At 44.0% G+C, this 15392-nt stretch overlaps 1 protein-coding gene across 2 annotated transcripts in view; it reads right to left on the bottom strand.

Annotated features, from left to right (window-relative positions):
- septin2 (septin 2) overlaps positions 1 to 15392 on the bottom strand; it is a 104198-nt gene that overhangs the window by 4211 nt on the left and 84595 nt on the right. Inside the window, exons 10-12 of one of the 2 annotated variants that reach the window (XM_067995626.1) lie at positions 12973 to 13095; positions 5420 to 5477; positions 1098 to 1216 (exon numbers count right to left, since the gene is read on the bottom strand). In XM_067995626.1, coding sequence (XP_067851727.1) covers positions 1106 to 1216; positions 5420 to 5477; positions 12973 to 13095 — 292 coding nt within the window. In that variant the 3' untranslated portion in view covers positions 1098 to 1105. The remainder of the gene's footprint in view (positions 1 to 1097; positions 1217 to 5419; positions 5478 to 12972; positions 13096 to 15392) is intronic. The other variant, XM_067995627.1, reaches the window with a different exon arrangement.

Here is a 15392-nt window from a genome sequence, read left to right as displayed (position 1 = left end):
CTGTAACAGATTGAGAGAAAGGATAAAATTTTAGAAATAGTGTGCACCATTAAGGTCTACTGGCAATGAATCATCTTTAAATTAAACTCCATATTTGGTCCCCTCTTAAACCTAGCTTCTGTGGTACTGAACCTTACAGACTTGTGAAATGACAGATTCATTCCCTGGTCCATGCTGAAACATAGGAACAGGAGTAGGCCATTAATCCTACTCCAGAGGCAGCTGTGCCTCCGACTGCCTAGGCCCACTGGAATTCCATCTCCACCGTCCGCTCTTCCTTTAAGACCCTCCACAATAACATTTTGGTCACCCCTCTTAGAGCTCTGTCTTTGGCTCGGTATCTTATTTACTTCCTTACACATCTGTGAATTGCCTGGAGAGGTTCAGAACCTGGATTAGTGCTGTAAACTAATGGCAAAGCCTTTGGTCAGATTTTATTCTTTTACCGTTGGAAGTATTTCTAAAGGCATTTAAAGCATGACAATGAACATCACAGATTTTATAATGTAGGAACCATGGCGCCACAACTAATCCAAGTTCTTTTTTTTCTGGAAATCAGACTGAGGCAACATTCTCTGTTGTATATAACTCAATTCTAACACAGACTCAGCTCTTCATTTGTGTTGTGATTCTTTCTTTCTTTCTTTCTTTATTATAAAGTGTGTTGCAGGAGGTTCTCATAAGACTAAATGGTTTCAATTCCAAGCCATAAATGTCCAGGCTAAGAGAAAAAAATCCAACTCTCCATCCCTTCCTCCCAGATTTGCTGTGCTACCCACACCCAGTAACACATCCTTCCTTGGTTTACTATGTGACCCACACCTGCTATCCCCTCCAACCCTGGTTTACTAAACCACATGCACAGAGGACTTCTTCCTTCCTGGGTTTGCTGTGTCAACCATATCCTACACTCATCCTGAGTTCTGAACTATCCACATTTACTGCCCTCACCCAGTCTTATACTCCACTGGCATCCGCAATCGCTCCACCAGATTACGAGGCCACCTGCATATGCTACACATTCACTGCACCACCTATACCTCCTAGTCAATCTCTCTAACTTGGTTGTTGTGTAGCTTGTGCATGTTAACACTCACTCTCCAGTTTAGACATGCTGACTGTGCACACTACTGGTGTCTCCATCTCCTCCTGGTTTCTGCATTTGCATCTGCATCTGGGCCTGCATCTGGGCAATCATCTGCTGCATGCGGCGCAACTGAAAGAGAAAGAGAGAGAGTCGCATAACAATCTGGCCACCGCTTCAAGGCCTCAGTTAATCCATTCAACACTGAAAGGCTTGCAGCTTTCAAGATACACATCTTTCATACATCAGCAAAACAGTCTGTGCCACTTCCTAGTGAACATTAAAGAAATGCAGAGAAACAAACATTGCGGAGTTCAAGGAAAGCAGTTACTTCAAACTGGGAGGACTGATCGAATGCTAAAAGGCTCGTACAGCCCTAATGCACTCAAACTTGATCAGGAAACACTACAGAACTGCCACCAAGAAGCTGGCTTCATATTATGTCAGAATAGAAATCCCAGGCTCACAGTAGAGATTCCTCCCTCACCAGTATTGGATATTTGTCATGCAACAAAGCAGGTCATCTCACTACATTTTGACAGGGTTTTAGATAATCAGTCATGCCATCTTAAGGCTCCAAATTCAGATCTCTATATCCCTCTCTCTATCTATATATCTATATATATAAAAAACTACCACTGAATATGGACCTGAAATGGTCTGCATTGTGTAATGAGAGGGTTAATTAGTAAGTTTATAGTTAAGCATCCTCTGGGGCAGAGTGCGCAAAATATGATAACTACATCATTCAGAATTTCATAGAGTTTAAGTCCGAAACTCTGGTCTTAAATTGAAACAAAGCCAATTACATAGGTACGAGGGGCGAGTTGGCTAAGGTAGATTGGGAAATTAGACTAAAAGATATGACGGCAGAAAAGCAATGTCGAACATTGAAAGAAATGATTGATAATTCTCAAAGAACATACATTCCCTTGAGGAATAAAAACTTCACGGGAAAAGTGATCCTATGTGGCTAACTAGAGAAGTTAAGAATAGTTTTAGATTAAAAGAGGATGCTAACAATGTCGCCAAAAAAAGTAGTAAGCCTGAGGATTGGGAGGGTTTTAAAAATCAGTAAAAGATGACCAAGAAATTGATAGAGGAAGAAAAATTGAATGAGAGTAAACTAGCAAGAAATATAAAAACAGATTGTAAGAGCTTCTACAAGTATGTAAAAAAGGAAGAGATTAGCAAAATTAAAAGTGGGTCCCTTAGAGGCAGAGACAGGGGAAATTATAATGGGAAATAAGGAAATGGCAGAGATGTTAAACAAATATTTTGTATCTGTCTTTACAGTAGAAGATGCAAAAAACATACCGGAAACAGTGGGGAACCAAGGTCCTAATGAGAATGTGGAACTTAAAGCAATTAAGATTAGTAAAGGAAAAAGTACTGGAGAAATTAATGGGACTAAAAGCCAACAAATCCCTTGGACCTGATGACCTACATCCTAGGGTTTTAAGAGGTGGCTGCAGAGATAGTGGATGCATTGGTTTTGATCTTCCAGAATTCCCTAGATTCTGAAACAGTCCCCATGGATTGGAAGGTAGCAAATATAACCCCGCTGTTCAAGAGGAAAGAGAAAACAGGGAACTATAGGCCAGGTAAGCTTGACATCAGTAGTAGGGAAAATGCTTGACTCCATTAAGAACATAGTAACGGAGCACTTAGAAAATCATATGATTAGGCAGAGTCAACACGGCTTTATGAAAGGGAAATAGTGTTTGACGAATCTATTAAGAGTTTTTAACTAGCAGGGTAGATCTTTCAAAGTTCTCTAGATTCAGGAACTGTCCCTCTGGATTGGAAAATTGCACATGTCACTCTGCTTTTTAAGAAAGGAGAGAGAGGGAAACCAGGGAATTATAGACCAGTTAGCCTAACATCAGTTGTGGGGAAAATGCTGGAGTCTATAATTAAGGATAGGGTGACTGAACACCGAGAATTTTCAGTTAATCAGAGAGAGCCAGCATGGATTTGTGAAAGGTAGGTCGTGCCTGACAAACCTGATTGAATTTTTTGACAAGGTGACTAAAGTAGTGGACAGGGGAATGTCAATGGATGTTATTTATATGGACTTCCAGAAGGCATTTGATAAGGTCCCACATAACAGACTGTTAGCTAAGCTGGAAGCCCATGGAATCGAGGGAAAAGAACAGACTTGGTTAGGAACTTGGCTGAGCGAAAGGTGATGGAGAGTAGGGATAATGGGAAGGTACTCACATTGGCAGGATGTGACTAGTGGAGTCTTGCAGGGATCTGTCTTGGGGCCTCAATTATTCACAATATTTATTCAATTGTTCACAATATTTATTAACGACTTAGACGAAGGCATAGAAAGTCTCATATTTAAGTTTGCCGACGACACAAAGATTGGTGGCATTGTAAGCAGTGTAGATGAAAACATAAAATTACAAAGCGATATACATAGATTAGGTGAATGGGCAAAACTGTGGCAAATGGAATTCAATGTAGACAAATGTGAGGTCATCCACTTTGGATCAAAAAGGATAGAACAGGGTACTTTCTAAATGGTAAAAAGTTAAAAACAGTGGATGTCCAAAGGGACTTAGGGGTTCAGGTACATAGATCGTTGAAGTGTCATGAACAGGTGCTGAAAATAATCAATAAGGCTAATGGAATGCTGGCCTTTATATCTAGAGGACTAGAGTACAAGGGGGCAGAAGTTATGCTGCAGCTATACAAAACCCTGGTTAGACCGCACCTGGAGTACTGTGAGCAGTTCTGGGCACCACACCTTCGGAAGGACATATTGGCTTTGGAGGGAGTGCAGCATAGGTTTACTAGAATGATACCCGGACTTCAAGGGTTAAGTTACGAGGAGAGATTACACAAATTGGGGTTGTATTCTCTAGAGTTTAGAAGGTTAAGGGGTGATCTGATCGAAGTTTATAAGATATTAAGGGGAACGGATAGGGTGGATAGAGAGAAACTATTTCCGCTGGTTGGGGATTCTAGGAGTAGGGGGCACAGTCTAAAAATTAGAGCCAGACCTTTCAGGAGCGAGATTAGAAAACATTTCTACACACAAAGGGTTGTAGAAGTTTGGAACTCTCTTCCGCAAACGGCAATTGATACTAGCTCAATTGCTAAATTTAAATGTGAGATAGCTTTTTGGCAATCAAAGGCGGGTATATAGAGTTAGATCACAGATCAGCCATGCCATGATCTTATCAAATGGCGGAGCAGGCACGAGGGGCTGAATGGCCTACTCCTGTTCCTATAAAGCGGAACCAGCGGGTGTAGTATACTTGAATTTTCAAAAGGTATTCGATAAGGTGCCACATAAGAGGTTGTTACACAAGATTAGGGCTCATGTATTAAGGATTGGTTAACGGACAGAAAACAGAGTAGGAATAAACGGGTCATTTTCGGGTTGGCAGGTTGTAACAAGTGGGATGCTGCAAGGATCAGTGCTCGCAGGCCTCAGCTGTTTACAATATATGTCAATGACTTGGATGAGGGGACAGAGTGTAAAGTATCCAAGTTTGCTGATGGTACAAAGCTAGGTGGGAAGTAAACTGTGAGGACGACGCAAAGTGCTGCAAAGGGATATAGACAGGTTAAGTGAATGGGCGAGAAGCTGGTAGATGGAGTATAATGTGGGGAAATGTGAAATTATCCACTTTGGTAGGAAGAACAGGAAAGCAGAATTTTTTTTTAAAAAGGTGAGACACTAAGAAACGTTGGTAGGCAGAGGGATTTGGGGTCCTTGTAAACGAATCACAGAAAGTTAACAAGCAGATACAGCAAGCAATTGGGAAGGCAAATGGTATGTGAGACCACACCTGGAGTACGGTGTATGAGGAGAGATTGAGTAAAATGGGCCTATATTATCTGGAGATTAGAAGAATGAGAGGTGATCTCATTGAGATGCATAAAATTCTTAGAGGCCTTGACAGGGTAGATGCTGAGAGGCTGTTTCCCCTGGCTGGAGAGTCTAGAACTAGGGGTCAGTCTCAAGGTAAGAGATCGGCCACTTAGGACCGAGATGAAGAAAAATTTCTTCACTCAGAGGGTTGTGAATATTTGGAATTGTCTACCCTAGAAGGCTGGGGATGCTCAGTCGTTGAATCTATTCAAGACCGAGATCGATAGATTTTTGGACACTAAGGGAATCAAGGGATGTGGGAATAGGGTGGGAAAGTGGAGTTGAGATAGAAGATCAGCCATGATCTGACTGAATGGCGGAGGGGCCTACTCTTGCTCCTATTTCTTATGTATTGCTTTTATGGAAATCAAGCCCCTCCTTGATCAAGGCAGTGGGGAGAGAGAAATGGAAGTGGGGATTTCCTACATTGTTGTTATTCTTACCTCAGCTTCTTTCTCCAGCAGGATCTGGTCCTTATCCTGAGGATTCTCTTCTCCTTTCCTGGAGATAGGACAGTATTAGATACACACAAGCACAGATCTATTTCATACAGCGTACCTTACCTCTCGTGGATCTCTGTCTGGCAGTTGACAATTAAAATGAATAATCTGAATTTAACCTGTCCCTCAAATCACAAGCAAAATGTTCCTTGAAATTAAACAGCTCTCTCGTACGACAATGGCAACTTTACTCAACTTGTTCTCACATTGCCCCTTTTAGACAAATCTTGGGCCTGATATCACTCTCCAAATTTCATGTTCATTCTACTGCCTGCCAGAGTCAGCCTGCAGTATGATCTCAGGTAGGTAGTGAAAACAGTGGGAGAAAGAGAGGAGCAAACCTGAAGACCTATGCTGGCTTGGAAACCATCCCTGCAGCTAAGTCCAGCTTTTGAGTTATTTGAAATGTTTTATTTGATTAGACAGCTGCAGTTTTCTAAAGGGTAGTATGAAGAAGCCCAATGTCCTTTGCAATTCACAGCAGTTCTCAAAGGGTTAATGTTTGGTACATGTCACATGTACACAATGTCACAATGACTTGAGGTAAAGCACAGGAAATGGGAAGCACCTCCTGGTCAGAAGTGATTCTGTTTTCTCTCTTCTCTCCTCCCCCCAACAATGTCATTAAATCCAATGATCAGAAGTTACTCTGCTCTCTTCCCAAGCATCCAGTTCCATTTTCCCAAATAGTGATCCTCAGAGGAAGGGAGTGCAATAATTTGCACTGATTAATGCTTTAAAGCACTAAAAACTGGGTTCAGCCTCATTTCACTTCAGACTCCTTAACAGTCAAAAGAGTATGAGGGTATCTTCATTTATTCCATCTTGGCCAGAATCAGACAATCTGTCTGGGCTACATTTGAATTTGGATTTTGGGGAAAGGATAGTGCCAAACCCAATACCTCAAAGATGATTTTTAACCTGTGTCTGGAATCTGCTCCCTATTGTAACATTGGCAGTGTGAATATGGCGCAATTTAATCCCCAACTATTGAGCTTCATACAGCAACAATCCGTAATGGTCGCCAGTCACTGAATTGAGAAAACAGTTGGATGAAACCAATCTTATTCAGAAGCACAGGGACCTCTATTGGAATACTGTTCCAACAAGTTCAGATTAGTTTAATAGCACATTCCACCCAGGCAACAACATCTCCAGCCAACAGTTAACTGGGACAATATGTATGTGAGATTGCCATTAGTACGGAACCAACCCCACTCTGCTGGCATCAGGACAACCTACCCATACAATTACTTACACTGCTAAACACTTCCTACTAAAATAACAGGCCCAAAGCTAGTCTAACAATTGTCATTGTGACTGTGGAGATGGCCTTCCTTCACATCAAATATCTTCTGTACCTCCTAACCCATCCATCAGACAAATGAACACCACGAGTCCTTGGCAAAACATTTTCTTTTACAAACAAGTATAAATTAATAGCCAAGAATGTGGAAAAAGGAAAAAAAAGCTGCAAACATATAAAGGAAAGAGGAAAGTAGTAACGAGGATAGGTGAGTTGGGGGACATGGATCTAATTCTGTCAGTCAGACTGAACTTCCCATTTCATAGCAATGGTGTTAAATGCAGTGCCTAATCACTCTAAGGTATTAAAATGCGTGCTAATGTTAGAGGATTAACCCTGAGAGCTAATAACATTTTTAAAAATTCTATAAAGAAATGCATTTCCAATCTCAACCATCCTTGTGTGTAGTCCCTCAAGTATAACAAACGTCAAGCAAAAATCATAGATAGCAAAAAAAAAATAGCACAAGGAGGTTACGGCACAGTTAAGTCTTCCTGGAAAGCTAGGTTAGGTGCACGGGGAAGCATACACTACCTTTCTACTCACTACTGAGGCATACATACAACCCTTAAACACATTGCTTCAATACTTTGTTTGAAGGGCACAGTACCTGTCACAGGCAGTCTACAGCAGTATTACCACAGTGCACAGTTTGGGTTACTCTGGGACAACGGAAATGTTTTCATAGAATGGATTATTAGAACATGGAATGCATTATCACAAGCAGAGTCAATCACAACATGTAAAAGGGAATCAAACACTTGAAAAAAAACATTGAAGGGTACTGCAGGAGCAGGGAATTGAGGTTGGAGTAGATGGGACTGATGTGGAGCCAATACAAATTCAGGTATAGGCAAATTGGATCAAATGGCCTCCTCTGTGCTTAATTTGCTATGTTACTGCAAACATGTGCCTTCAGTAAAGAGGTTTATTATAAAATTGTACAGTAGTGGTTTAATGTTTCCTAACCCACCCAACCGCACATACACATTTAATGTGTTTCGGTTAGAATCCTTAATTAATTTATAATTTTAATCCTTCCCTTTCGCAAGATTAGTGTGTGTAAAGAGCTAGTTTTTACTGAAATGTGTCATGTAAACAGGGAGCAGCTTATGAATCATAGAATGGTTACAGCACAGGAGGAGGCCATTTGGTCCATCGAGCCTGCGCCAGCTCTCTGCAAAAGCAATCCAACTGGACCCACTCCCCCGCTCTTTCCCCGTGGCCCTGCAATTTCTTCTCCTTCAGGTACCTATCTAATTCTTTTTTGAAAGCCACAATTGACCCTGTTTCCACCACCCTTTCAGGCAGTGCATTCCAGATCCTAACCACTCACTGCATAAAAGTGTTTTTCCTCACGTCACCTTTGGTTCTTCTGCCAATCACCGTAACCCTGTGTCCTCTGGTACGCGACCCTTCTGCCAGTGGGAACAGTTTTTCTTTATTTACTTTGTTCAAAATCATGAAGGGTCCAGACATCTTTTCAAATCTCCTCTCATCCTTCTCTACTTTAAGGAGAACAATCCCAGCTTTTTCAGTCTATCCACATAACTGAGATCCCTCATCCCTGGGACCATTCTAGTAAATCTTTTCTGCACCCTGTCTAAGGCCTTCACATCCTTCCTGAAGTGCAGTGCCCAGAATTAGACACAATACTTCAATTGTGGCCAAACCAGTGTTTTATAAAGGTTCAACATAACTTCCTCGCTTTTGTACTCTATGCCTCTATTTATAAAGTCCAGGATCCCATATGCTTTCTTAACCGCTTTCTCAACCTATCCTGCCAGCTTCAACGACCTGTGTACATATACTCTCTTCCTACACCCCCTTTAGATTTGTGTTTAGTTTATATTGCCTCTGCTCATTCTTCCTACCAAAATGTAGCACCTTACAATTCTCAGCATTAAATTTCATCTGCCACGTGTCCACCCATTCCGCCAGCCTCTATATGTCCCCTTGAAGTCTATCACTATCCTCCTCACTGTTCACTATACTTCCAAGTTTTGGGTCATCTGCAAATTTTGAAATTGTGCCCTGTACACCCAAGTCCAAGTCATTAATATATATCAAGAAAAGTAGTGGTCCCAGTACCGACCCCTGGGATCCACCACTGCACACCTTCCTCCAATCTGAAAAACAGCCTTTCACCACTACCCTGTTTCCTTTTACTTAGCCAATTTCGTATCCATGTTGCCACTGCCCCTTTTATTCGGTGAGCTTCAATTTTATTGACAAGCCTATTATGTGGCACTTTATCAAATGCCTTTTGGAAATCCATATTGCCCTCATCAACCCTCTGTTACCTCATCAAAAAACTCAAACACTTTAGTCGAACACGATTTGCCTTTAACAAATCCGTGCTGGCTTTCCCTTATTAATCCACACTTGTCCAAGTGACTATTAATTTTGTCCTGGATTATTATTTCTAAAAGCTTCCCCACCACCGAGGTTAAACTGACTGGCCTGTAGTTGCTGGGTTTATCCTTACACCGTTTTTTGAACAAGGGTGTAACATTTGCAATTCTCCAGTCCTCAGGCACCACTTATGAGAATTAAACTGCTCACTTCACAGCCGATATGTTATGCAGCTAGCCCGACAACTCCTCTAACCTGGATGGGTGAGTCTCAGGAATGCCCCCATGCTGGGAAATCAGCCTGCACTGATATCTGAGTTAGCCTGCCTCCAACAGTCAGAACTCAACTTGGCTTGATGAAGCATCCCACACTACATGGAGTCAATCAATCCTTCTGCCTATGGCAGCAAGTGCCCAACTCACATCACATATATGCAGCCACCAAGATAGAGATGGAAACCAATGTAGACCTTGCAGCCAAGGATCACGTGGCTTTTGTAGCAGGAGGACATTAAGTAGTAAAGAAGGCAACGTGCTGATTTAACTGCCTCCAATTGAAGTGATGTGGAAAATCAAATAGGCTGAAGTGACACTGATGACTGCAGTGTTACATCATGTGACTGGCACTACAGCTTCATAAAGGTTGGGTGCTCATACAAAAGTGACCTTATTGGGATGCAAGAATAATTTGTAGTACAAACTGCACCCAAGCAATTTATAACGCAAGCTAGGCAGGCAGATAAACGTAGAATGGTGTGATCTTTTCAAGTAACGGACAAATGACTTTCAGCCAAACAGCCATTGCAAAAGAGCTGCAACTACATGGCAATGGCAGCGATCAGCAATAAATCAACAGGTGCAGCAGCTGGCAATCTGGTAGCAACACGGTGAAATGAATGTTCTAAAACAGCCCGTGGCCTTTTGTCATCACATTGCATGCGGTCAGTTGCACTGTAGTTACACTTGCTGTCACATCGCACTTGCCCGAATCCCTGGAAACAAAGTGGTAAGAGTGTGTTCTGTATTTCCAATGGGTGCCTGTTTTAAACGTAGCAGGTTTGGACATATTTGGAGCCCAGTGGAATCTTAAAATTGCTCCTACCAAATTGGCACGGAGACATCACAGCTTAATTAATCCATATACCTTCTTTTCAGGAACTGTGCTGCTCAAGATGGGGAAAGTATAAATATTAAAACATTACACTAAAAAAAAGTTAAACATTCACAACATTCTTAAATTTCAAACATTTATAAAAGAACCAAATAAATCTGGCTTCATGGACACCAACAAGGTACAAAACCCAATTCATGTAGCAGAGTCTGATTGGTTCCTTCAGTAATATGTGTCCCATTGGTTCCCACTTCTGGTGCAACTCATAGATAGATACATAGGGCTAAATACATAGATTTAATAAAAAGGATAGTAGGAAACAGATCAAAAGGATAGACCCTTCCCAACTCCTCAAGTTTTCACCAATTTGTTGCTGCATACCACACCTTTCCCCAGTGTGTGCCAAATACTAAGCAACTCCCAGACACGGCAGACGTAACAAATGGTACGAGTCACTCTGGAATCAGTTTCTACAAAAATAGTCTTTCAGAACACGATACCATGCATTCTCAATAATGGGCTTGTAATTACTCTGCACTGCTGTACCACAGTCCTATTCCTAACCTCACCTGCAATCCTGTGAGAACACTTCAGAGATAAGACTCTAAAACATGCCAATAAGTTCCTTTACATGGGGGGGGGGGGGAAAGAGAGGGCGGGGGGGGGGGGGAAAGAGAGGGCGGGGGGGGGGAAGAGAGGGCGGGGGGGGGGAAGAGAGGGCGGGGGGGGGGGGGAAGAGAGGGCGGGGGGGGGGGGGGGAAGAGAGGGCGGGGGGGGGGAAGAGAGGGCGGGGGGGGGGGAAGAGAGGGCGGGGGGGGGGGAAGAGAGGGCGGGGGGGGGGGGAAGAGAGGGCGGGGGGGGGGGAAGAGAGGGCGGGGGGGGGGGGGAAGAGAGGGCGGGGGGGGGGAAGAGAGGGCGGGGGGGGGGAAGAGAGGGCGGGGGGGGGGGAAGAGAGGGCGGGGGGGGGGGAAGAGAGGGCGGGGGGGGGGAAGAGAGGGCGGGGGGGGGGAAGAGAGGGCGGGGGGGGGGGGAAGAGAGGGCGGGGGGGGGGGAAGAGAGGGCGGGGGGGGGGGAAGAGAGGGCGGGGGGGGGGGGGAAGAGAGGGCGGGGGGGGGGAAGAGAGGGCGGGGGGGGGAAGAGAGGGCGGGGGGGGAAGAGAGGGCGGGGGGGGGAAGAGAGGGCGGGGGGGGGAAGAGAGGGCGGGGGGGGAAGAGAGGGCGGGGGGGGGAAGAGAGGGCGGGGGGGGGGAAGAGAGGGCGGGGGGGGGGGGAGAGAGGGCGGGGGGGGGGGGGGGAAAGAGAGGGCGGGGGGGGGGGGGAAGAGAGGGCGGGGGGGGGGGGAAGAGAGGGCGGGGGGGGGGGAAGAGAGGGCGGGGGGGGGGGGGGAAGAGAGGGCGGGGGGGGGGGGGGAAGAGAGGGCGGGGGGGGGGGGAAGAGAGGGCGGGGGGGGGGGGGGAAGAGAGGGCGGGGGGGGGGGGGGAAGAGAGGGCGGGGGGGGGGGGGGAAGAGAGGGCGGGGGGGGGGGGGAAGAGAGGGCGGGGGGGGGGGAAGAGAGGGCGGGGGGGGGGGGGGGGAAGAGAGGGCGGGGGGGGGGGAGGGGGGGGTTAGGTACTCCTTCCATCTCTCCAAAAGATGTTCATTTTCCTGCCGGGGAGGGTCTAATGAAGATTCATGTAGAGCTCATAGCATGGAATTGTACAATCGTGCTCGTAAAACCATACCGTACACCTTCCCAACGCTGGAAGCACTTCAGCGAGACTCAACAGTTATTTTTCAAAGACTTCATGATTTTTAGAAGGGCCTTCCTTTGTCACCCGAGCTAAATTGGCTTTAGTGGCTTACTGAACCAATGCAGCTATTGCTGGTTGGCAAGCTGATCCAGCCACAGTCACTCCTGCACTGTTCCGTCTCCCTGACCGAAAGACCCAAGTGGGTCCCTCTCAGACATCTGAAAGAGGAAGACCAGAAATCAAAAAAGGCTATTTTCAGGTGAGCGGTGAACCTTCTATGGAGTTCCTTATAGCCAGGAATTGTTCCAAAGCCAAACTAGCTTCTACTTACATCAGGGACAGTGTTTTGGGATTTACCTTTTCTGAAGAGATTTTACAAAAAGCTGAATAATTCACACTTTGATGTGCTGTTACTAGCTTGATTTGGGTCATTTTTGGTAATCCATATTAAGGCCATTGGCAGGGTATTAGAAAGCCAGCACCCAGTTTAAACCAAATCGGGGATCTGAACTGGTAAGGGAAAAGGCCTAATTCATGTTGCCCGGAGGCTAATGTGTTCCGACTGTTCCCCCTTCTGCTACAAAACAGATGAGGTGGCTTCAAAGGGCAGCTCAGCGGCGTGAGAAGTAGAACCTTATTTTTTTTTTAGTGGAAGGGGCCAAGTCAGAGTTCCGAGGCTATTGGTTACTGATTAGATGAATTTAGTCCATTCTGGGCTGGTTCATACATAACCAGTGTCACAAAAGGAGAACACAATAATGGCAAGTATTATCTACACCCCTTTCCAACTAGGTGAATTTGGACAGAGTTAGGAATAGGGCGATTTGATTAATGGGATTCTGGACCAACTGGATTCCAACGCCCCAGGAACAGGGTAACGCTCATCAGCTGCATTCCCTCCCTTCACACACCGGGTGCAGGTTGTGGTATACCACAAGCTTCTGTTCAAATGGTTTTCAGAGGGTGAGAAGGTAGAGATAGATGACAGATACGTACGAAGGAGACAGAGGGAGAACGTAACCATGTGAAGACAACCTGCCGCCCCGTTTGAGACGCTCCGAGCGGAAGTTTTCATAGTGAAGATCCTGGGTCACCTCCTGCAGATCCTGCATGTGTGTACTAGACATTTCAAAGAAAAAAGGGGGAAATTAGAACAGTTCATTTTTGGAACAAGCTGGGTGAAGCAGCTAAATCAGTCCTTTCAAACTGAGCAGGTCCAAATACAAAAAACAGCACAAGTCTGCATCAGTAAATATTTAGCTGCGGAATGTGAAATTAAATTATCAAGGAATATAAAAAGAAATAGTAAAGTATTCTATAGATACATAAATAACAAAAGAAAAATTAGACTAGGTTCAGAGCCACACAATAAACTCACAGGTAATGGCAGAAATATTAAATAATTACTTTGCCTCTGTATTTACCAAGGAGACTATCATGGCAGGCATGACGTTAGAAAAAGAGATCAAAAAAGATATAAAGGCATTTAAGATAGAAAAGGGGGAGATCAATGAAAAACTAATCAAACTTAGAGGGGATAAAGTCCCTGGTCCGGATGGATTGTATCTATGCATATTAAAAGAAGTTAGGGAAGAGAGAGCAGAGGCACTATTACGTATACATAAAAATTCATTAGAAAAGGGAATAGTGCCAGAGGACTGACAGACAGCTAATGTGATTCCTATATTTAAAAAAGGACATAAAACCAGTCCAGGGAACTATAGACCAATTAGCTTAACGTTGATGGTAGGAAAGATAATGGAATCTTTACTCAAAGATGTAATAGAAAGACATCTAGAAACCGAAAATATAATAAAGAACAGTCAGCACGGATTTCAAAAGGGAAGGTCATGCTTGACCAACCTTACTGAATTCTTTGAAGAAGTAACAGAAAGGGTAGACATGGGCAATGTAGTGGATGTAAAATATTTGGATTTTTCAAAAGGCCTTCGATAAGGTACCGCATTGTAGACTCATGACTAAGGTTAGAGTATGTGGAGTCAGGGGAAGAATAGCAGAATGGATAGCAAGCTGGCTACAAAACAGAGTAGGGGCTAAAGGTAGTTACTCAGACTGGCAAAAGGTGAGAAGTGGTGTTCCACATGGATTGGCGCTGGGACCATTCACAATTTACATAAACGATTTGAACTTGAGAATCAAACGTACAATTTCAAAATTTGCGGTCGACACCAAATTAACTTGTTAATTAATTAACTCAGTTAATACTGAGGAGGACTGCGACAAAATACAGGAAGACATTAATATACTTGCAGAATGGGCGTGTAATTGGCAAATGAATTTCAATATAGATAATTTTAAGTATTACATTCTGGTAGGAAGAATAAGGGGGCCACATACTGCTTGGATAATAAGAGTCTAAATGGGGTAGAGGAGCAGAGAGATCTGAGGGTACAGATACATAAACCTCTAAAAGTAGCGAGGCAGGTTAATAAAGCCATAAAAAAGGAAAACCAAGCATTGGGGTGCATTTCTAGAGGGATAGAATTGAAATTAAAATTAAAATTAAAATTGTATAGAACCTTGGTTAGAGCACATTTGGAGTACTGTGAATAGTTCTAGTCTCCATATTATAAAAAAGATAGAGACAATGGAGAAGGTGTATAAAAGATTTACTAGGATGATACCAGAACTGAGAGGTTATACCTATCAGGAAAGATTGAGCAGGCTGGGGCTCTTTTCTCTAGAAAAGAGAAGACTGAGGGGTGACCTGCTAGGAGGTCTTTAAGATTATGAAAGGGTTTGATAAAGTAGATGTAGAGATGTTTCCACTTGCAGGGGAGACCAGAACTAGGGGCCATAAATATAAGATAGGCACTAATAAATCCAATCGGGAATTCAGGAGAAATTTCTTTACCTAGTGAGTGTTTAGAATGTGGAACTTGCTACCACAAGGAGTAGTTGAGGTGAATATCATAGATGCATTTAAGCAGAAGCTAGATAAACGCACGAGGGAGAAAGGAATAGAAGGATATGTGATGGGTTAGATGAAGTAGGGAGGGAGAAGACTCGTGTGGAGCGTAAATACCGGCATGGACCTGTTTGGCCAAATGGCCAGTTTCTGTGCTGTGCGTTCTATGTAATTTTATGATGTTCGAAATACTGAATAGCACCACAGTAACCAGAAAACAGTAAAACATTCCACTACAACAGCCCTAACGTTGAGAAGTTGTGAGAATCATACGACTCCACAAGTGGGTTGCCTAGCAAATGCATGCCTTGGATCCACAGTGATGCTTAGATATGCCGCCAAGATGTCTGCCACCAGCTGAAGGTTAGCTGCTCGCAGCCAATAAATGCACCTCGTGGTATTAAGCCACAGGCTGGAAAAATACCAGGTCCAATCCCAGATCTATACTGAGTTAGCTGAAATTAGCCAATACAGTAGTACAGTTGCA

This window comes from Heptranchias perlo, chromosome 13 (genome assembly GCF_035084215.1).
Source record: "Heptranchias perlo isolate sHepPer1 chromosome 13, sHepPer1.hap1, whole genome shotgun sequence".
Lineage (NCBI taxonomy): Eukaryota > Metazoa > Chordata > Chondrichthyes > Hexanchiformes > Hexanchidae > Heptranchias > Heptranchias perlo.
This window is presented reverse-complemented; position numbering and strand designations above follow the sequence as displayed.